The sequence below is a fragment of the Magnusiomyces paraingens genome (assembly GCF_902498895.1).
Source record: "Magnusiomyces paraingens strain CBS 517.90 genome assembly, contig: contig5, whole genome shotgun sequence".
NCBI classification, from domain to species: domain Eukaryota; kingdom Fungi; phylum Ascomycota; class Dipodascomycetes; order Dipodascales; family Dipodascaceae; genus Magnusiomyces; species Magnusiomyces paraingens.
In genome coordinates this window covers 2,562,207-2,584,979 of record NW_022474071.1, presented here as the reverse complement: position 1 = coordinate 2,584,979, position 22,773 = coordinate 2,562,207, and the positions used below count along the sequence as shown (strand labels likewise).

The 22,773-nt window shown below is 39.3% G+C and overlaps 5 protein-coding genes across 5 annotated transcripts; 3 read left to right on the top strand and 2 right to left on the bottom strand.

Annotated features, from left to right (window-relative positions):
- Positions 1–231: 231 nt before the first annotated feature.
- On the bottom strand, positions 232–528 carry SAPINGB_P006439 (uncharacterized protein; the record flags this gene model as incomplete). Its single annotated transcript, XM_032001150.1, has 1 exon — positions 232–528. The coding sequence occupies one exon, from the start codon at positions 526–528 to the stop codon at positions 232–234; it is 297 nt and encodes a 98-aa protein (XP_031857041.1).
- A 738-nt stretch (positions 529–1,266) lies between these two features.
- SAPINGB_P006438 (uncharacterized protein) lies at positions 1,267–5,942 on the top strand (the record flags this gene model as incomplete). Its single annotated transcript, XM_032001149.1, has 3 exons — positions 1,267–1,415; positions 1,520–1,596; positions 1,699–5,942. The coding sequence occupies 3 exons, from the start codon at positions 1,267–1,269 to the stop codon at positions 5,940–5,942; spliced, it is 4,470 nt and encodes a 1,489-aa protein (XP_031857040.1).
- A 599-nt stretch (positions 5,943–6,541) lies between these two features.
- Positions 6,542–8,983, top strand: SAPINGB_P006437 (uncharacterized protein; the record flags this gene model as incomplete). The annotated part of the gene is made up of 1 exon (XM_032001148.1): positions 6,542–8,983. One exon carries the CDS (start codon positions 6,542–6,544, stop codon positions 8,981–8,983), a length of 2,442 nt encoding a protein of 813 aa, XP_031857039.1.
- A 3,428-nt stretch (positions 8,984–12,411) lies between these two features.
- SAPINGB_P006436 (uncharacterized protein) lies at positions 12,412–14,949 on the top strand (the record flags this gene model as incomplete). The annotated part of the gene is made up of 1 exon (XM_032001147.1): positions 12,412–14,949. One exon carries the CDS (start codon positions 12,412–12,414, stop codon positions 14,947–14,949), a length of 2,538 nt encoding a protein of 845 aa, XP_031857038.1.
- Positions 14,950–15,032: 83 nt separating this feature from the next.
- On the bottom strand, positions 15,033–21,407 carry SAPINGB_P006435 (uncharacterized protein; the record flags this gene model as incomplete). Its single annotated transcript, XM_032001146.1, has 1 exon — positions 15,033–21,407. The coding sequence occupies one exon, from the start codon at positions 21,405–21,407 to the stop codon at positions 15,033–15,035; it is 6,375 nt and encodes a 2,124-aa protein (XP_031857037.1).
- Between the last annotated feature and the right edge of the window lie 1,366 nt (positions 21,408–22,773).

The window sequence follows — 22,773 nt, the reverse complement described above, 5'->3', positions numbered from 1 at the left end:
GAGGCAGCGTCCCAAAAGCTTTGCTTGTATTAAAAATAAATGATTCCGCTTAAAATATATAATAATATAATAATATATTTATAAATTTAATAAATAATAAATAATAAATAATTGATTGCTTTCTAAACTAATAAAAAATATATGTTTATATATATATATATATATAACAACCCTTCAAACTAATTAATCACTTCCCACCATCTCCACTCCCCTCCCCTGACACTAAATCAATCATTTCAATCCTATTCTATGTTTTCTCTCTTGTTGTCTTCGAGCATCTTCTGAAATTCCATCATTCTGGTCAACTCCAGTTCCATTCCCTGTGGAAGATGATAGCAATGATGATGCAGCCACAGTTTCTGCCACAGAAGCAGAAGTTGATGACGCCGCCACTGCTTCTGCTGCTTCTGCTGCTGCTGCTGCCGCCGCTGCTGATGCCGCTTCTGCTCGTGCACGTGATCTACTATCATCATACTCTAAAACATCTTCAGTTGTAAGTTGGATAACTGTTGGAGGTCGTCGTAACATTATGAGTCTTGTATATTTATTTTTTAAATATATATAATTATAAATATAAATATAAATATTGAATAGATGTATAGATCTATTTGGGTGGTTTGTAAAGGCTTTTATGATGGTGATTTAAACAAATGTGTATAACAATTTGGAATTCTAATGTTGGTGGTGATTTATTTTTATTTTTATTTTTATTTTTATTTATTTTTATATTTATATTTTATTTATTTATTTATTTTTTTAAAAAAAATAAGACTTCAGACTTAAAACCTATTATTCCGGGTAACCTTTCACGTGACCAAAATTAATTCAATTCAAATTACATTTGTGCAAATGTGGAAAAAATCATCACCACCAACTCCAAAAAAAAAATGAAAAAATAAAAAATCTACTTGTTGATTCATCATCATCATCATCATCATCATTATCACCACCATCACCACCTAAGACATCCAGAACCTTCTATTCTGATAGCAATAATCTCAAAAAAAAAAAAAAAAAAAAAAAAAAAACGAACTCTCTTTCTCTTTTTTTTTTTTTTAAAAAAAAGAAAAAATCCATTTGTTCTATTAATTTCAACCCTTTGGGGTAATCCATAGAAATTGCTTCTTCTTTTCATTTTTTAGAATCTTTTACAAAAGCTTTTTTTTTTTTTTTGTTCTCTCTCTGTCTCTGTCTCTTTCTCTTCCCTTTATTCCTTTTTCCCTTCTTATTGCATAACTCTTTCATACTCAATCTAAAATCTTTACAATGGATCATCAACATTCTTCTTCACATCAAAACGAAAATGACATTTCTACCGCCGTCTGTAGAATATGTCGTGGCGAGAACTCCGAATCAGAACCTCTTTTCCATCCATGTAAATGCAGTGGTAGCATAAAATACGTCCATCAAGATTGGTAAGTCCTTTTTTTTTTTTCTTCTTCTTATCGTTCTTCTTCTTCTTCTTTTCTTTCTTCTTCTTCTTCTGTTAAAAGTATTACTAACACATATCTTTCCCTAGTCTCAAAGAATGGATTGAAAAATCAAATAAGCATATGGTTTGCGATCTTTGCAATACCAAATTCAAATTCTCAAAAGGTATATATCCAATAATATTTTCTTTTCTTTTCTTTTCTTTTCTTTTCTTTTCTTTTTTCTTTCCATGCTTGGTTTCATACATTTGCTAACTTCCCTTTGTAGTGTACAAATCTGATATGCCATCAAAAATCCCTCTGGATATCATAACCAAAAACGCACTCTCAACTTTAAAACACACTCTCCTATCAACAATCCCCAAAACCCTCCAAACCATCTTTGCCATCTATCTTTGGCTTCATGTCCCTATTATCATTCGGCAATCTCTTACCCTCACCCTCTCTTTTGCCCATACTCTAGTCATTAACCCTAAGCCCCGCCAATTCAAACAGAAACCTTTAACTCAAGATTATGCCAGATCAGTCACATATCACTGGTCTCAGTTTTTCATTGATCCACGTAAAATTTACCACTTTTTTTCAAAGCCCTCGGCTACTACCACAACTGCAACAACATCAACTCCCACCGCATCAACACAAGATTTATTATCTCCACCTGACAGCCTTAACTTTTACCTCCAAGGATGTGCTCTCATTTTCTTTTTCATTGTGCTTTATCTCGCAATTTCAATGCTCAGATGGGCGGTCCAGAGCGAAATTGAACGCATTACTGAAAATGGTACAACCCTGAAAAATTTCCTTGGTATCGAGGAAATGGAACAACAACTTCTTGAAGAGGAAAAATCAAAAATCAAAATGCAGGAAGCCATGCTTGAAAACAGAATGAATACTGAATTAAGTATTGCAGCAGCAGCAATTGCTCGCGATCACAAAAATCATACCCCGTTAACAATAAACAAACCAAACTCTTTAAGATCTACAAGGAACGTTTTTAATGACATGTTTCGCAGATACTTTACAGATCTTGCAGGCCTGAGCACTACCAAAATAATGACCTCTACCTCTCTTGCACCTCTTTGGCGCCCAGTCATTTACCAATATTATGTCAACCGCATCAGCGAGTACAATTACATGGCGGCCCTGATAAAGGACCCTAACGAGAAATTCTTCCCTAAATCACGCCTCGCTGCCCTTGCGGCGGAAAAGTCTAACATGACCCCAGAAAAACTTAAACAATACCAAAACCTTCTTCAAAGCTTGGTGGACGAAAAACTTCAGCTTCGTCAAACCATTTTATTTTTCCGCATTGCAGAAGCAATCATACCCCCAGAAAAATATAAAGAATATTTCAAGGATTATCAAGAAATCGTTTCCAACTGGAACTTTTTTTCGGATACTTTTTCATATCATGATCAAATTCAGGAAACTCACTTAGAACAAACTCCACTTGATATTCTTATCACTGATGTCATTAGTTATCTCGACAACAGACCAACACAAAAAACCCAAACAGTTGAAGCGCTTCACCACATGCAGATTATTGTACGCTTTAAAATGACAATTAAACAGATGTTCATTGGTGCCTTTACTCAGCAACTAAAATTAAATCAACAACAACAACAACAACAACAACCAGATAATACTAAAGGTTGGCCACTGTTTCTTCGTCCTGGTGTTCTCGGAGCTTATGAGCTGTTTCAAAAAAGTCTTTTAAAATCTCGCAAAATGTTTCGCGAAAACACACTCAATGCTCTTCAAGAATTACCAATTGACAATTTAATTGAGAATTACTTAACAAAAGATTCATCGACCGATGACGGCGTTATAAATACTAATGTTGATTTTGACTTTTATTATAAGGCATTCAAGGAAGCCGTTAATGGAACTACTGTTTATATGTCTCCCAAGGTGAAGGCCAACATTTTGACTACAGATCCCAATGAAATGCCTGGATTTGATGATGTTTACGAACAGTATGGACACGAGTTTCGAGCTCAGGAAGAAGATTTTACCGACCAACTTCATAATGAAAATGAAAATGAAAATGTCATGAACAATATTCCAGGCCAGTTCCGGCCTGGCGATTTTGTTGCCGACGATGACTTTGAGGCTGACAACCTTGATCTAGAAGACCTACGTGATATTGCAAACTTTCTCAGTATCACTGGGCCCCTCAAGGCCTTGCTTTTCAAGTTTGCTCTTACAGTAGCCCTTGGCTTTACCATTAACTTTATTGGTATAGGCGTTCCTTACACTTTTGGAAGCTGTTGTTTTGTTGGTATTGGCTTCCTTGTTGTTGGAACTATTGACCTTTCTATTTCTCTCGGAAATAAAGTTGCTGATATGATACTCTCTCGCTTTTTCCACATTCTTGCTGGGTTTGTTGAAACCAAAAAGGATTATTATCTGGCACTCTCTGCAAGGTACTGGTTGGAGTCTCAAAACCAAGCCCGTTTGGGATCTTTCCTTTGGAGATTTTTATATCAAGCTTATGCTCCATACCCTCACTCCTTTTTCTACTCGGTCACATACATCTTTACTGGCTTGGCAACTGTCATTGCCATTGGTTCTTACATTGCCTATGGTTCTTTCCGAATCGCTCAGAACATTACCAACCGTCGCACTGAAATTGCCATTATTGAAAATCTTCGTATCTTTGGCTTGCTTGTTAAGGTTGTTATAATTACTGGAATCGAACTCTTCTTTTTCCCCATGATGTGTGGCCTTTTGATTTCTTGGGCACTTTTACCAATTCTCCCCTCAATCACTATTGCCGATACTATGAAATTTGCTCTTGACTGGCCTTTCATTAGTCCCTTTGTCTTTTGGGGCTTGGGTACCTTGTATATGTTTCAGTTTGCTTATTATGTCAGTATGTGCCGTGGTATTATGCGACCAGGTGTGCTTTACTTTGTTCGGGATCCCAACGATCCAAATATTCACCCGGTTGGCGATATTATGGAACGTGATATTGTTTCCCAACTTGGAAAAATTGGCATTTCGGGTCTTATTTACACTGCATTGATTTTACTCTGCATCGGTGGTGTGGTGTGGTCTTTCCGTTATGTTTTGGACTTCTCCTTTATTCCCCTGACAATGGATCTCTCACCAGAGCTTATTTCTCCCGGAATTTATTTGAACTTGTGTATCATTAGTATTGCTCCATTATTGGCCATCTCTCAGTACTTCAAGCCAGTAGCAATTATCCGCAAGCTATGGACAAACATTTTTGGAAAAGCTTGTCATGCTCTTCGTCTTTCCTCCTTTATTCTCAATAAGCAAGTTCCTATTGAACAAGGATCTGTTCACTATGGTAGTTTTAAGGCATGGTTCAAGAATGTTAAGCCTGACTACTCCAGCCCTAAAAAACCAGAGGATCTTAAAACCATTCCTCCTGATTCCGCTTACTTTGTCCCCGATGGATGCTTTGTTCGTGCTCCGGCGTCAGATAATGCAGTCGTTCAGTTGAACAATGACTTGAACCATGGTCAAAAGGATGGCAAGATTAAAACAAAGCTTTTCCTTGTTGTTACAAAGGATGACGAGCGGCTGGATGGTCTTGAAGATACTGATAATGACTTGAAAAACTATAATATTGTCTACTGCCCTCCCCATTTTCGATGGAAAACAGCCGGGTTTCTTTCAGTGATTTGGCTCTTTGGCAGCTTGATTGTATTTTCTGTTACTGGTCTTCCAATAATTATTGGTCAAATGCAGTTGCGCCTATTACACCAGGCTACCACTGAGCAAATTCAAAAGAATACATTACTATGTGGAATTGTTGGGTTCCCATTTGCCATAATGGGCATCACCGTGATTGATCAGTATAGTAACATTAAGGCTTGGGAACTACAAGTACGCGCTAGACATGGCCACATTTATCGCAATTACAAAAACCTGGCCAAACTGGTTTTTAAGTACTTTGCTCTAGGATTGGCTTACACTGTTCTTGTCCCCTCTTTGCAGATTTGGCTGATTATCACAGTTTTGGTTGAACCCATTTTAGTGTTTACATCCTATCATGCGCTCATTACTATGCGCTTTAAGCTTGATATTGCCTTTATTCTCTATGCCGTCTACCTTAACCTTCTTGTCTATGCCTTACGGTCTAACCAGTGGGTCCCGATTTTGAGCAATAATATTGCCAAGGTGCTTGCGCCCAACCCTGCTGACGGAAACCTTCAGGGAGGCCCATGGTCTCCAAATGCATTTGTTCCGTACAAGACATTTGTGTCTAAGCTTTTAATGCAGTTTGGCGTGATTAATGCACTTGGTTGGGCGGTTGGAAAGGGTGCGCACTATGCTATGTCATCACCACTAGTCCCCGAGGTTATTCAGCATTCACCAGTTATTCCTACGTTGGCTCAGTATCCGTTTGTGGGTATCTTTGCTCTTTTCTGTGTAGTTTATTGCATTGTTGCGGTCATTATGTTGGCCCGTGTTCTATTCAACAAGTTCCGCGACGATGAATATTTGGTTGGTGTTCAAATTGAGAATTTGAATGGATGATTTATGTGTGTGTATAATAGTAGTTACGAATAAAATACGTTATGGACTTGAATCTCTTTTGTCTTCTTTTTTAATTTTTTTTTTTTTTTTTTTAATTTTTGTGTTTAGAAAAGGATTAAAATACAGGAGGCTTGATTGGGGATTTTCTCGGGGGGAGGTAAATTTTATAGGAAAATTTTTTTAATGGCTTCAATAGGAAATTCCGTGCGGCGTATTTATTTTCAGATATGGAGGGCCCAAAAAAAAAATTTTTTTTTTTATTCACACCTAAAAAAAAAAAAAAAAAAAAAAAATTTTAGGCTTTCACGTTCTCTAACAACTCAAGTTTAGAAATTCAAAATTTTTTTAAAAAAAAAAAAACTTCATTCTTTGACTTTTTCAGTTGGTTCTTTCTTTATTTCATTCACTTGATATCGTTATACTGAAAGAACCTCTTTCGAACGATTTATTCTTGTGTTTGTGTTTCTGTCGGAAAGTTTTTTATTTTTCCTTTTCAACTGGTATTAGCATTTAAACAAGACCTCTCATCACACACACAATCTCGACCCTGATCAAACACCAGCAACAACAACAATAAGCAAAACTCACAATTTCTTATAATGAGCGCCGAATCGGGGCTGAGTTTACCTGTGAAGATTAAAATTGAATCTTCTAATGAGAAATCTGAAAATCAAAAGTTTATGTTGCCATCATTTATTAATGGTAACATGAGCAACAACACTAATGAGAAGAAGAAGGAGGAGGAGGAGGAGGCTTCCAACAAGATATCGCCAGAACCAGTTCGCGCAAAATCGATTGACGAAGAAATGGCAGAGATTTTTGGTGACACTGATTACACAAGTAGTAAGGGATCAACACCGGAGACTGTGGTTTCTCAAGACTCGCAAACGACTATGGAGAGCGATGATGACGATGATATCAAAAAACAGTTGTTTGAGCTGCTAGGAGAAGATATGAATATTTCAGAAACTCAGCCGCCTGAAAGTAGCACTGACGAAAATATCAACCAAAATCAAGAACTAATGATACCCAAAACTCAAGAAGAAGAAGAAGAAGAAGAAGAAGAAGAAGAAGAAGAGCCTATAATGGGCATTTCGCTTGATTTTGATTTTAAAAGCATTGACATGGACATGGATATCCCTGTTGAGTACCATGATATGTTAACTTCAATGAACCAGCATGATGGAGGGTCACCGGATGTGATAGAAACTACTGAAGTGGAAGAGATCAAGACTGAAAGTATGGTAGCTCCGGCCGGGATTTTGAGTCCTCCCCAAAGCCGGAGTGGAACATTGTCACCAGTTACAGGACCTCAAGAAACAGTGGTACCTTCAAAACCTGCTTCAGTATCTGTTCCCCCCGAGCAAGTAAAGTTATTGACTCCCAATGCGACTTCACCAGCCAGTAAGCCCATAACATCATCATCACCACCATCGAGCAGTACCAGCAATAATCTTAATATTGACAACAAAAGTACCGAAACCACCGAAAACAACAAAAACAACAAAAGCACTGAAAACACTGAAAACATCGAAACCAACAAAAACACCGAAAATATTGAAAAAGAAGCAGCCAACCAATCTATGGTCGCGAACTCCACATCCGAGAGTCCAAACCATAGCTCTATACTCGACGACCTCGATTTGGATTCACTATTTCGTGAAACAGAATTGGACTCGTCTTCCGACGAAGACTCTAAACAACAAGCATCAAAAGAAACCAAGCAAACTTCACCTGCAGTTGCTGTTTCTCTTCAACTTCCGCCATTTGTGCTCCCTCCATCTATTGCATCTAAAAAACCTTCACCTCCCTCTTCATCACCACCTTCTCTTATCATCCAACCAGAATCTTCCTCTTCACCCAAACAAGACGACGATTTCCCAGAGGTTTTGATGGTCCGACCTACTCCGGTCGCTACTACGGCTGTTAAACCCATAACTGAAACTCTTAAACGCAAGCGTGCGACTGAAAAGACTCAAAACTTGCCACCAAAGAAAAAACTGGATCCCAAAAGCGGGACCTCAGCATTATCAACTTCAACCATATTATCATCATCATCATTATCATTATCATTATCATCGTCATCATCATCGTCATTGTCATTATCATTACCATCGTCATCATCATCTTCATCGTCATCTTCATCGTCATCGTCATCGTCATCATCATCACAATTACAATTACCATTATCAAATACCACGCCGAAATCCGTGCGCACTCCTAGCATATCATCATTTTCGCGATCCAAGGTCCAACAACCACCACCAACACCACTTGTGCTCAATCTTTCAGAATCTGTGTCAAAGACTGGACCCAAGAAGCGTGGAACCCTTACAGTTCCAACTGCAGCCAAGACCGGGCCACCAAATATGCGGCCACAAAAATACCCATCAGCATATTATACTACGTACCCAAACATCAATAATACTACCCCTGGGAATAAAGTTACAATGGGAGGAGCACCGGCAGTACCAATAACAAGTGGATCCTCTGTAAAACCAATACAACTCCCACGGATTAGGCTTGGTTCATTTCCAGCAACTCCTATGGATGCACTTGCAAATGAATCTCCATTGTCCAAGTCCTCTATTCCAACACCCGCTTCTGAGCTTGATCGTGTCAATGGCAATGGGAGTAAGGCTGATTTACTGTTACCTGGTGACGTGCGCGAGTTCCCTGCTACGGAATCATCAGACAATAAGAGTGGGGTTCTTAACATGTCTACTATCCAAAAGCTCAAATCACAAATGATTTCTGCACATACATTACTGACAACTTATTCAGCACTAAAAAAGTCTTCTGCACAAATGGCCTCACAGCTGGATCAATCGACCCACTACCGGGTACTTCTTGCAGAGGAAAACTCACGTCTGAGAAGCACCATTTCTATCATGTCGAAAGAAAAAGACCAGTTAAAAAAGGCATTGCAAAAGCTTCATCGTGACACCAACGGGCTACAAAAGAATGAAGCATTGTTGCGTGAAATTAATGATAAGAATATGGAGATTGCAAGACTTCGGCGCAAGTGTAATGAGTTTTAAAAAAAAAAAAAATTAATAATAATAATAAAAAAAATAAAAAAAAAATAAAAAAAAATTGGGGAATTACTTTTTGATATATTAGAAATTAGCTTATGGAGTTTTTTTGTACATTGTAAAGTAAAAAAATAAAAATAAATAAAAATTAATAATAATTTTAATCGGAAATGGTATATAGCTTTGATTAAATAAAGAAATAAAACTATCAATAGTCAACTCAACTCAAGAACTAAAGATGTTTTTTTTAATGGCAAATAATATCCAGAAACTTTTATCAATATTTTTTTAGAAATTTTATAAAATTTCTATATATATCAAATTATATGTTATTTTTATATTGAGACTTGAGAAGTCGTTGATGCCTTTTTTTTTTAACTAACGTTGTGATTTTTTGGTAAAAACCAAAAAAAAATATCCTCCTAACTACAACTGAATGTTCAAATTTGCGTTTAGATTCACTAAAGTATTTAATAATAAAAAAAAAAATTTTCAAAAAAAAAAAATTTATGATTCAAATTTAACATAAACATAAAATAATAACAATTGATAATGATGGGATATATATAAAATTGATTTCATTTAGAAGTACATTTAATTTTTTACTTCATTGGTTTTAACTATCTAGAGTTGGTTTTTCAATCTTCCATTGTAGCTTAAAATTGTTATTTTTCAGATACCATAATATATCTAACATTTAGTAACAATTTTAAAGCATTATAATGATAATTATTTATTAACTGAATTATATGATATCAACATTTTTTGAACATTAACTCTTGATTCTTTATCTTCAATTTTTGAAGTGTTTTTTTAGTTCAAGACAAGTTGAAATATATCTAAATTACTATAAATTTTTAATAAAATTTTTTAAAAAATTATAGCAAATACTATATATTATCAAAACCAAAAAATTTAAATAAGATTTTTCAATGCAAAAAAGTTTTTAACATTACTTTTTAACGTTAGATCACTTTATATAGGGTGAATGAGTTATATTTTTGTAAAATTCCGATATAGTGTAATGGTTATCACCTCACGCTCTCACCGTGGAAATCGGGGTTCGATTCCCCGTGTCGGAGTATTTTTTTACTTATACATTTATCTCTATTTTAGAGATTTTTTAAAAAATTTTTTTTTTTTTTTTAAAAAATAGACTTATAGATGAGCCCCCTTTTTTTTTTTTTTTTTTTTTATAAAAGTGGGGAAGCAATGCTTAACTTATTTTGACTCAAATCTTTTGTTAAACAAAGTCTTATGAGCATGAATTTCGCGCAAACAAAAGCGAAGTTTAAAAATTATTTTTTTGAAATTTATTAAATATATATATATTTGACATCACGTGGATTTGCTTTAGATATTACTATATATATATAGTATTATCGAAAGTGTTACTTGGTTAAGTGCCGACTGAATGCCCATATTTTGTAGAAAAAAAAACATATTTCCTAAATAGGACGGCTCAATTTTTTCTTTAAAGAATTTTCAAAGTTATCTTTGGTATGATTTCTGGTTTTTGATAAATTTTATGTAATTTGAGTATGAATTTATGATATTATATTTGTAAGGTTTTTTTGTTTACATTGCAGTTGTTGTTTTAGTTTAGCATTCCATTAAGAAACAATATTGTTTTTTTTTTTGTTAATACAACGTAGGAATTCATTGTAACTTGAAAATTTTCAAAAAACTTTGCCTTTTTTTTTAAAAAAAAAAAGGAGAACCAACCAATTGAAAAGATTTGTTTTCTTTTTTTTCGTACCTATTTATAACGCAATATTCGCATACATATAAGCTACACGTTAACTACCAGGTTAAGTTTGTTGTTGTCTTTCATTCTTTCTTTCAAGTTACTGTGCCACTTTTCTTCATCTCTCTCCCCATAATCGATTTAAAAGATTAATCATATTATCTCCTTTAAAATCCTTTTTTTTATTGACCTAATTAGCTTAAAAAGTTGGTTTTTTTTTCTTTTTTTTCTTTTTTTTCTTTTTTTTCTCCGCATTCCAGGTCATTTCCGGCTCATCTTTCCTTCCGCTATAGATGAGGGTCTTAGACATTTTCCAGCACATGTTAATTGATTGATATTATTAATATTATTATTATTCAAAAGTTAATAAAAATTAAATATTGATTAATTGATTGATTAATTGAAGTTTTTTTTTTATTCTTTTCATTCAAAATCAAAATTTTTCCTCAAATTTTTTTTATCTTCACGTGATTTTGAGGGACATTTTAATTATTTTAATTTTTTTTTAATTTTTTTTAGTGTTTTAAAAGCTTTTTAAAGACTTAAAGTCTTTTCGCGGCAAAAAACAACCCTTTTCAAGTACCGGCCACGCGTACTTTTCAATCAAAAGAAATAATAAATTTTTCATTTATAGAAAAATAATGAAAAATATAAATCAGTCAAATCAGTTTTAGAATATATATATATATAGAAGCCGTTTTATACAAATTAAAAAAAAAAAAAGAAGCTCTTCGTTATAACTGTACTTATATAATTGTTTGAAATAGTTGATGGTATTCTATATTCCAAAATGGTTTCAAGTGTAGACCTAATTCAAAAAAAAAAAAAAAAAAAAAAATTCAACCATTTCAACTTTGAATTCTTATATATATATATATATATATATATATATATATATATAAGTAATAATAATAATAGTAAATAATAATAGATTATAAATAACTTGAAAATACTTTATTAGCTTTGAAATCTTTTAACATAAACCTTTAAATCTCTCCTCCCTTAAAAAGAAAAAAAAAAAAAAAAGAAAAAAAAAAAGATCAAGCCAAGGTTTCTTTTAGTTATATATATATATATATACATAGTGCATATATTTATATTTATTTATATCTACGTTGAACAATGCGGCTGCCAAATTTTGCAGAAGGGGGGAGGGAGGAATAAATGGAGGCTGTGGAATGATTTCTTTAAGGGAACAACCCGTTCATTATTGATGTTTGATATATATATATATATATGTGTATGTGCTGGCAAACAAATATTCTTTCAAGTGTTCCGGGGAATATAAAAAAAAAAACAAGTCCCGAACATGACCCGAGCTACTCTTAATAATCTGGTGATGATGATGATGATGATGATGATGATGATATATACCAGAACTCAGCCATGATCATCAACATTGTTAAATACGTCTTAACTATTCCATTGGCGTGTTTTTATTTTTTTTAATATTTTATTTTATATATTTCTTTGAAAATATTATTTTTTTTTTAAAAAATCCCGCCTTTTTATTTTTTTATTTTTTTATTTTTTTAAAAAAACTTTCCCTTCTTCTTCTTCTTCTCCCTCCTTCTCCATTCCTTGTAATTATCAAATCTTCATCAATAAAAAAAAACAAAAACCTTCACATCCTCCATTTTTTTTTTCTTTTCATTCATATCCACATACCTATCAAACTCATCAAATCATGGTCACAACCTCCGGTGTCGTCCTGGCCTATGTCGTGCCCATCGTTGTCGTCGTCCTCGCCGTCCTCTATATTGTTTACTACATTCGCAAACATAAAAAACGACTCACTTCCTCCTCCTCTGATTCAAGTTACCGCTCAGATTCTAGAATCCCTGGCTCCGGCTCGGCTACCACTGCTGGCTCCTCCGGAACTCAACCAACTCCTGCTTCGGACCAACAATCAACCTCCATTGGTAGTAACGGCAGACCTCGCCGCCAACGTTATCGCCGCCGACGTCGCCTACGCAACTTCCTAACGGGCCAAAGCAACAACCCTGACGACCCGGAAGAACGTCGTTCACTCTTTGGCCATCATGGTGACTCCTCATCAACTACCACTACCACTACCACTAGAACCACTACCCGGTCTACTACAAACTCCCGTCAGCGACAGCAACAGCAGCAAGCCCGTCGCAATCGAAACCGTGCTCCAAGACCACCTAATGTGCCGCCTCCAACCCGTGGCAAAGAAGATGAAGAATGGGCTGATGCTTATAACCACGTTCTTCGTGATAACCCCTATGCACTAACCCTATATGAACTTGATGCCATGTTCCCCGCACAGCAGTTTAAGCGTGAAAAACATGATTTATACCGTCTGGCTCGAAAAACTTCCATGAAAGCTCGTGATCTTCAACGCAGATCCCTCCAACGTGCAAGTACTGCTTTGCGCAATTCTACAGTCTCAGCTGCTATGGCATCAGCCCCATCATCAAGACCAACTTCAGTCATTGGAAACAATGCCATCGATACATCAATCCCTCCAGTTCCTCCTATAGATTCTGTGCTCAGTAGTCAAACTTCTCTTGTTAATACAGGAGGGCAACAAGTTGGTGCAATCCCCGCAACTGGATCCCGTCCACAAACACCCGTATCACAAACATTGACATCCCCAAGAGCCCCTCCATTCAATAACAATCTCGCAAACTTCTCCGACGTATCCCTATCAAGCTCTCTTCATGAATCAATTGCATCGCCACTCGCTCAGCCCCTTCCAAAGGGTCCCATGGCTTATGGTTCTTCCATCGTTCGTCCAGCATCAGTCGCAACCGTCGGTGCAGTCTCCTCAGCTTCAATTAACCCCCGTAATAGCAACATCCGCCGCAATATATCACTCCCAATCCATCGCAGTGCCCCAACCACTCCAGCTACCACAAGCAGATTTGGTCCTCATCGTGCGCATACCCTCAATGACGACGAAGACAGTAATCTACTCCATCATCTCGACGGTGGAAGCTCTACTGCCTACGATTCATATGCTCATGGCGATCTTGAGCGTGGACCCGACCCAGTGCTTTCCCGAAATCCTATCATTGACCAGGACGATAGTGATTACGAGTGGGTCTACGAAGAGTACACAGATGATGACGATGAAGACGACAATGAGCGGCGGCGGCGTCGCGACGATCTTGCTCGCAATGACAGCGACAATGAAAGTAACAGTACAAATGAAAACTGGCTTCAAACAGTGGCCTCCATGTTTAGTCCGCTTGGCCCAGCCGCTCAAAACATAGAATATAACGACCTGCATGACCTTAACCCGCCACAAATCTCGGACGATGAAGCCGGCTTGGACCGAAGGCATTCTTCAGGTGCTCGCCGGCTCCAACCACTCCGCTCAGCATCAGCAGATGGACATCTCCGTGGTCGCCACAGCGACGAGGATTTTGACGCCGATAACGATTCAGATGAAGATCTGGTGTTACAAGCAGCTGCAGTTTCTCGCGGAGCTTCTCTCAAACGCATGTCTGCAGCTGCTGGACTTACGCATCATTATAGCTTGCCCGCAGCCCCACGGGTCAACCGACATACATCAACCATGTCAGCATCTGGGATGGCCATTCGAAATGCTATCCATACAATCCCAGAGTCAAGCGAAGGATGGGCTACCAATGGAGGTGCTGCTATTGCAGGGTCCTCTGCACAAACTACCCCTGGGCCGTCTGCTGATACCCCGCTTATTTCTACTGCAACCTCGCCTTCTGCCGGCCAGCCTGATCTCAGTGTAGTCCATGAGGATGCTGAACCCACTCATTCAGAAGAAGAAGAAGAAAAGCCGGTCTCTCATGTCCAGATTGTTGGCGAGGACAATGACTTTGTGTTTTGTCCAATCTGCCAGGGTACAATCCGCGAAAAGGAAGAAGACGATGTCAAACCTGAGCGCATCAGTGAGGAACCTGAAGAAGGCACTGAGTCTGATGAAGCCACTCGTGTCGAGGAAGAAGAAGAAGAAGAGAAAGAAGATAAAGAGGAAGAAAATGATGGTGATAAAGACGGGAAAAAGGCTGCCAGCAAAAAAGATGCTGCTGCTACAACAAGTACAACTGACGGGCTTGAAGACAATGATCACATTGTGCGATTACTTTCGTGCAACCATGTGTTCCATGACGAATGCATCACACCATGGCTCACCACCAGCAAGGCGCTTTGTCCGCTGTGTAAGCGTGATTTCCGCAATGAGATTCCTGTTGAGGTTTTACGTGCAGAAAGTGTATAGAATTTCAAACAATAAATAAGAAGATTGTTTTTTTTTTTTTTTTTTTTTTTTTTTTTTGATTTCTTTCAGCTATATATATATACCTAATGGGCATGGGCCGTGGCCGTCATGAAAGATGATGCCGATGTTGTAGTCACCGTCGACAAAGACACTGCTGAAGCTGATGGTGTTGGGGCTGCCGATGATGGAATAGCCTCGAGAAAGTATGCAGAAGTTTTATGATAATGGTCCTGTGCACGATAAGAAGCATGGCCCTCAGGACCACCAACTTCACTTCCACGAATCTGAGGAACCATGCTAATAGTGCCGTCATAAGAATCAGATAACCTCACATTTATGATTGTACTATCACTGCCCATCGACTGCATGTGTCGGTGGTGCATATGGCTGGACCGCGAACCACCAGATGACGGAACCACCAGCCCGCCGCTGTTCCCGCCGCCGCCGCTTATGCTTCCACTACTGCGCGTGTACTTGTGTGAAGATGTACGGCCAGAGGTTGGCGTGGGGACTGCTGTTGTTGACGACGAGAGAGCAGAAGATCTGGAACGGGGAGGAGCCGGCGTTCTATGGACATTTGTAGAATCAACAGCAGTAAGAGCTCCAGTACCAGACTGAGCAGCCAATTCTTGAGCCTCCTCCATGATTTTTATACGTTGCTTAAGATGCTCGTTTTCCATGGCCTTAAGCTGAAGCGAGATTTGCAAATCCTGAACAGAATCCTCAAGCTTCGTAACAAGCCGCTTCTTGCGCCGCACGTCACGCTCTAGCCCTCGCACCTGCCGCTCCGTATGCCATTGATCAGTCTCCAACCGTGCAACAAGTCGCTGGTTCTCGTGTGTCAACCGTTCTGCCTCAGCATCTGCAGCAGCTACCTGCTGCGCAACCCGGTACACTTTGTCTGCCGTTTTAATTGCGTACGTTTCCGCCTTGTGCATTTTTTCCCGCGTCCCCTCTAGCTCATGTAAAAGCTCCGCAAGCTGTCTATTTTTCTTCTCAATCTCTACCGCCGCCTTGCGCAGCGCATCTTGTGCCTGTACCAGAGTCATATTAAGCGCATCCATCCGTGTTTGTTTCCCTGAAAGCCGCCGTTCTAGCTTCTGTGACCTTGTCGTCACAAGCGTGATACTATCCCGTAGTTTCCCCAATTCCGCAAGCAAGCTTCCATTCTCTGTGCGCAACACTTCTTTGCTCAGTTTAAGTTCCGTTACAGCGTTTTGGAATGCTGCAAGCTGGCTCTGTCGTGTAAATAAATCGGAGCTATGTGTGGCTGGCATTGAGTACCGCTTGCTGCTATTACTGCTGCTGGCCCCTCCACTGCTAGAAGTTGTTGTTGTTTCTGTTTTATCCTTCTCCTTGCTACGCAAATGCATCTCACGTTCCAGCATCCGGTTCTTGGCTTCTAACTGTTCGATTCGAAGCCCAGCCTCAGAGTACAAGTGTTTCCAGCTAGCCTCTGACATTTGGCTCATGTTGCTGCTCATGTACCCAGACACAGTGGAGGCCCTATGTTGAGATGCGGATGTTTCCGTAACAGTATGTGATTCCTCTGGACTACTGCCAGGAGCACGGTTGCTTGGACTGTCTTCCGAAATGTTGCTATAGTTTGCAATATCGTCTTGTGGAGGTCTTTGGTTGGGTTCTTTAGGTAAATTCCGCAAGTTGCCGTTCTCTTCATCTTCCTCTTCATCTTCTTCGTCTTCGTCTTCTTCGTCTTCTTCGTCTTCTTCATTATCCTCCGTGGTTCCGCTTAAAGAGTATCGCAGCGACGTTTGGGATGCAACTGCTTCATATGCTTTAATTTTGGCCAGTAGTTGCGCTTTTTCGCGTTTCTCCTGTGACATTTTGGATGCTGCACGTTCGCGTTCACTCTTCTCGTGCTCAATAACGTCTTCAAGTTCTTGGATCTTGGCCTTGAGCTCGTCCATGTTGTGCGGATTAAATGGAGCAGAAACAGTGCCTAAAGATTCAGAGGCATTAGTATTTCCAGTAGGCCTACCACTTTGTAAAATGCCGGTGCTGTTGCGACGTGATAAGCCTGTTGAAGATGTATATGTCGACCAGGAAGATGCAGAAGTTGTTCGCAACGCGTCTTTGGATGTCTGTCCCCGTGGACGAAGTTTTGAGCGCGGTTCGCGGTGATCATGGTGATCTGGAACAGTGGCGGCTGCAAGAGATGCTGCTGTGGGTGCTGCATACCGCGCAGTATGATGATGATGGTTTTGTGTTCCTGTTGTTGATGATGGTTGTTGTACAGAGTGCGCTAGGGGGACATTAGATATTGAAGTTGCAGCAATTGTAGTGTTGAGTTGGCTCTTTTTCTTTTTCTTTTTGAGCGATAAATCCGACGATGATGGCCCTAATGATGGTGCTAGGATTGTAGGCGTGCCAGGACGCTGGGGATGGCTGACAGCACTGATCTGAGGGTTTGATGAGACGCGGTGTGCCATTCTAGGGAGTGCTGACGGAGTTTTTGGAGCCGAGGCCTGGAGCTGTTGCGTCAAAGGTTGCAGACGGATCGCGGTGGTGGTGGCAGAGGAGCCGCGCCGGCTAGGAATTTGTGTTTGGCTTGTAGTGGTGGCGGTAGTGTTGGTAGAAGTAGAAGTAGAAGTAGAAGTAGAAGTAGAGACTGCCTTGGCTCCTGAGGAAGAAACTGGCAGGCCTGCTGCATGCGTACTGGAAGAAACAGCACTGGGCGTTTTGGACTCTCCTGCAGCGATCAGCCCTGTAGGTTTCCTGCTCAGGGGCTTTGGAACCCCTTCGGGAGACTGACTAGTGTTGTCTTGTGACGGACTCGAGACACCGTTGCTTTTCTTGTCGATATCAAGTTTTTGTTGCTGCTGTTGTTGTTGTTGTTGCTGCTGTTGTTGTTGTTGCTGCTGACGGTTTGTCGATTGACCCAAACGCTTGGGTCCTACAATGGCTGAAGGCTGCTTCATTGGTTGTGTACCAGATTCTTCTTTATTCTCCGCAAAGGGTGCCAATTGAGGTCCCGGCTCGTCGGGGGAATGCAAGACTGAGCTCAAGACGCACGTATTGGCCAAAGATTCCGAAGACTTTGGATTTGATGTTGGTGTTGCTGATAAGGGTGGTAAAGATACCACTGCTGTTGCAGTCGCTGTTGCTGTTACTGTTGCTGTAGCTGTTGCTGTAATATCAATAGTTTCTGATGCTGCTGCATGTGAATTCCCAAGCGCATCATCCGGATTCAAGCTGCTACGGGCACTGCTGCTGCCTTCGGCACTGTTGCTATCGGCACTGTTGCTATCGGTACTGTTGCTGCTGTTGCCATTGCTGCTTTTATCTGCGCAACTGCTACTGCTGTCACACGTTGATCTGTGTTCTATGCTGGTATCTCTGTGCTCCAATTTGACATTACTATTAGCGGCAACCTCTACCGACTCCGCTTCAGCTGCATTTAGATTAGCCCTATCTTTTTTAGGTTCGGCCTTCTCGGTGGGTCCACCCATCGAGCTCTCTGAGGCGTCCTTAATGGATGTTACCGACCCAGTAGTTGTAAGATCTGCTGCCGTCGTTGTCGCAGTATTTTTAATTAGATCGGAGTCTTTTACTGAAGATCTCACAGTTACTTCTGGAGGGGTAGTGGAAACCGTTGCCGCGGCCGCTGGTGGCGTTGGTGTTGACGATGCTAAAGTTTTCCCAGATAACAGCTCCAACCCCAGACCCTCAACTCTGCTTAATTGATGATGGTGTGTATTGCTAGCTCCGATCGCCTTGTTTTTGGATGGCACACTACCACGGAACTGACTTACAGAGGCAACACTATTAGGTTCTAGTTCCGGGCGAGTGTACATGTTGGGCGTGGACGCGTGAGGCTTGAGGTTGTGTAGAGAGGAGTTAGAAGAGGTGAGGGTGTCTTCATGGTTATTATGATAAGACAATGTTGGATCAGAAGGCTGTCTAGGAAGAGGTCGCGAAGAAGAAGATGAAGATGAAGAAGACGAGGATGATGATGATGATGAAGACGATGATGAAGATGAAGATGATGATGATGATGATGATGATGATGAAGATGAAGATGAAGACCAAGTAGAAGATGATGGTGACGTCAATGATGTCACCGGGAAGGAAGGCCCACCTAGACGAGCAATAATATCAGAGACATGAGGCTTGCGGGTGCCTGAACTAGACGAACCTTCTGAGTGGGCAGCGGTGATAGTGGCTCGTCCGCCACTACTGGACCCACTCCCGCTGCCACCGCTACCACTGCTGCTACTGCTGCTACCTGGAGAACCATAATGACTAGGTAACATTGGGCTCGTAGAACTCATCGTTAGTGCCGATATGGGCACGGAAATTGATGGATCGAAGGTGGAGGAGATGGGGATCTTAGGCGTGGTTAATGAAAACTGGCTCCCATTTTTCCCCATCTTAAAATTACTGCTGGGTCCAACAGAGGGATTACACCCCCCAGAATGGTTGTTGGTGTCCAGATCTAGTGTGAAAGTTGCTGAAGAATGCCTTGGATTTTGCTGCTGTGATGAAGATGCTTTATGCCCGGTAAATAGGGGGCTTGTTGATTGGGAAGGATTGAGTCCGCGAATGCTTCGTTTTTGCTCCAACAAGTTGGAATTGGAGTTCATGCCCGAATTGAATTCGGACTGCTCGCCGGAATCGCTTAAACCTGTTGTAGTATGGACGCTAGAAGCACTATCGCTAAGAAGCGACTGAGATGAGCCCTTTTTGATGGTGGACATTGAGGGATGCAGAGACCGAGATTGGTGGAGTGGAGATATAGGCTCAATTTCATCGGGATCTTCATCATGCTGGAGGCCATGGTAGGGGTGTGTATTTTGGTCAGAATCTTGTTGTAGACGAAACTCTTCAGTGGTGGGAGTAAATGCAGGTAATGGAGGTATTATAGAAAGGGAAGATGCCAATGTTGTAACTGGTGCGCTACCGGGCATGGTGATTGAGACGGATCCTGGGAAGGACCCTGATAAGGCACCAGGAATTGAACCTGTGAGAGAGTTTGGTAACGAGCTAGACAACGGGCTAGTGGAAGGGCCTTGCCCTGGACTATGGATTGGACCTGGACCTGAACCTGGACCTGGACCTGAACCTAGACCTGGACCTGAACCTGGACCTGGACCTGTTTCCATAATGTCCTTGGCGGAAAAGACCGAAGACGTGGGGGAAGGTCGAGGGACCATCATGAGAGAAGCTGCAGTAGCAGCAGCAGTCGAGCTAGGAGAAGCCGGGCCTGCAGGGACGGAGAAAAAAGAAGATGCGGAAGAAAATGCAGATGCGGGGCCTGTGCCAATACTTAGGGGACTAGGTGCAGTTACGGCCACTGCGCTTGAGAAAGATTGAGTACGAGAACGAACACTAGACCTTCGTGGGAACAAGGCTTGCGGCTGGACTGATAAACTTGTTAGATTGTCGTCGTCGTCGTCTGGATAGTCGCCGGTGTTATTGCCGCTGCTGCTGCCGTTGGTGTTTGGTCCGCCACTCGAGCCACCATACTGGGCTGAAGAATAAGATGCAAGGGACCGCAGAGACCGTGAGTGGTTGGAGGAGTAATCAGATGAAGAGGAGGAAAAGGGAGATGGAGTATTGTTATTACTGTTACTATTGTTATTGTTGGTATTGTTATTGTTATTATTGTTAAGAACTGAACTACTGCTAGAAAAAAACCCGCTTGAACTGTCTTTAGAGCTCTTTTTTACTAGATTGGTCATTGTTTTGAGAAGTCTATTTGATTGGAATGCCGATGAAAGGTTGCGATTACTTCCTGCTGGAGATATCGATTGCTGGGTCTGTTGTTGAGAAGACTGTTGTTGTTGCTGTGTCTGCGTTTGCTGCTGTTGCTGCATCTGCGTCTGCGTCTGCGTCTGTTGCTGTTGCTGCTGCTGTGTCTGTGTCTGTGTCTGTGTCTGTGTCTGTGTCTGTGATTGTTGGGTATGCTGTTGTACTTGCTGTTTATCCGGAGCGCCAGCACCGCCGGAAATTGATTTTTTTTTAATGAAACTTGAAGAAGCAGAGACAGCAGAGGCTACAGAAGAAAAGGAGGATATTGAAGAAGTGGAAGATGTATGGTGATGGTATCCTGGATGCGAATTTTTGCGAGACTGTTGTTGGTGTTGTGGTGAAGACATGAGAGTCGTTACAGGTCCTGATACGGGTGTATTTTGCTGGGGGGCCGTTGTATTTGCTGAGAGGAGGAGAGGGAGAGACAGATTGAGTGAGAGGTCTGGATTCATTACTACTGAAGAGTGTGTAGAGGAGGTTTGTGAAGAGGACGATACAGTTGATATGATAGAGGGTGGTCGTAGGAAGCTTGTGTTAAAGACTGGGGGGAAGAGATAGTCATGTTGAGAGGTGCGGGATTGTTGTGGAGCGAGATCGCGGGAAGATAGAGAAGAGGAAGAGGATGGAGATGATGATGTTGATGATGTTGATGAAAGCGTTGAGTCTCTGCTCAATTGCTGAGCCATTGTGGGAATGTAGAGGATGGCTTTGTAGAATTGTTGGTAAGTGTTTGTGTAATATTTTGGTGGTTATGAAGGTATTTTAATAATTAGTGGATGAGATTTTGGAAGATATTGGTTGAATATTGATTGAATATTGGAGGTATTGTAAGGATATTTTCTAATTAGAACCACTTTTCTACATATACATTAGAATATATATATATAAACACTTTTATGAAAAAAAAAAGAAGAAGAAGAAGAAGAAGAAAAAAAAAAAAGAAACAAAATTTTTAAAAATTATTTTTGAACCTACCAGAAAGATTTTTTTTTATTATTTTTATTATTTTTATTATTTTTATTATTTTTATTATTTTTATTTTATTTTATTTTATTTTATTTTATTTTATTTTATTTTATTTTAAATAAATAAATGTTAACCGCCTTTTATCGATTTTTACTGATTGAAAGTCCTCTGCATGCATTTTCCTGCACAATGTCAAGCGCGTCATAATGGTCTCATAATAATAATAAAAAGAGATATAACTTACATTATTTGAAATAATAATTATTATATATAATTAAATTAAAAACTTTACAAATATATATATATATATCTTTATATTATCATTTACAAGTTTCTTTTAAAATATTTATATTAAAAAAAAAAAAAAAAAAAACTTCAACTTTTTCTCCCGAGGAAGTCAAAAGTTTTAAACTTAAAAAGAAAAAAAAAAAAAAAAAAAAAACTTTTCTTTTTTTTTCATCCAAAATTTTAATTTTTTTAAATTATTACGTAATACATCATCCGCGTGCTCAGCCATTTTGGGTGGTAAGCGTTAATTTATACTACTGCCGCTTTAAGAAATTTGCATTTTGGACTTTTTTTTTTTTTTTTTTAAAATATTCAAAATAAAAAAATTCACTTTTCAAAGATTTGTTTTAAAGAAATTCATTTACTATATAGTAATAATAAGAATAATAAACCTATCATCAATTTTAAAATCAAAATCATTATTCAAATTAAAACTTTTAAACAAGATAAAATATATATATAAAATATATAAAATTAAAAAATATGTAAACTCTCTTCTTCTATCCCTTCAATCAAAACATTCCTATGTCCCCTTTTCTCTCTTTCTCTCTTGTTCTTAATCAATTAACATTCCGGTAATATATCCTTTTCTTGCATTTGTTTCTATTATTACTTTGTGTCTTTTTTTTTTTTTTAATTCTTACTCAATGGTATATTTATGTTCTTTAACCTCAAGTTTACAAGTTTACAAGTTTATTAAATAAAAAAAATATGATTTTTTTTTCTTTTCTTAATTCACTTCATTCACCAACTCTTAACACTTTTTTTTTTTTTTTTTTTTTCAATCAGTGCTCATAT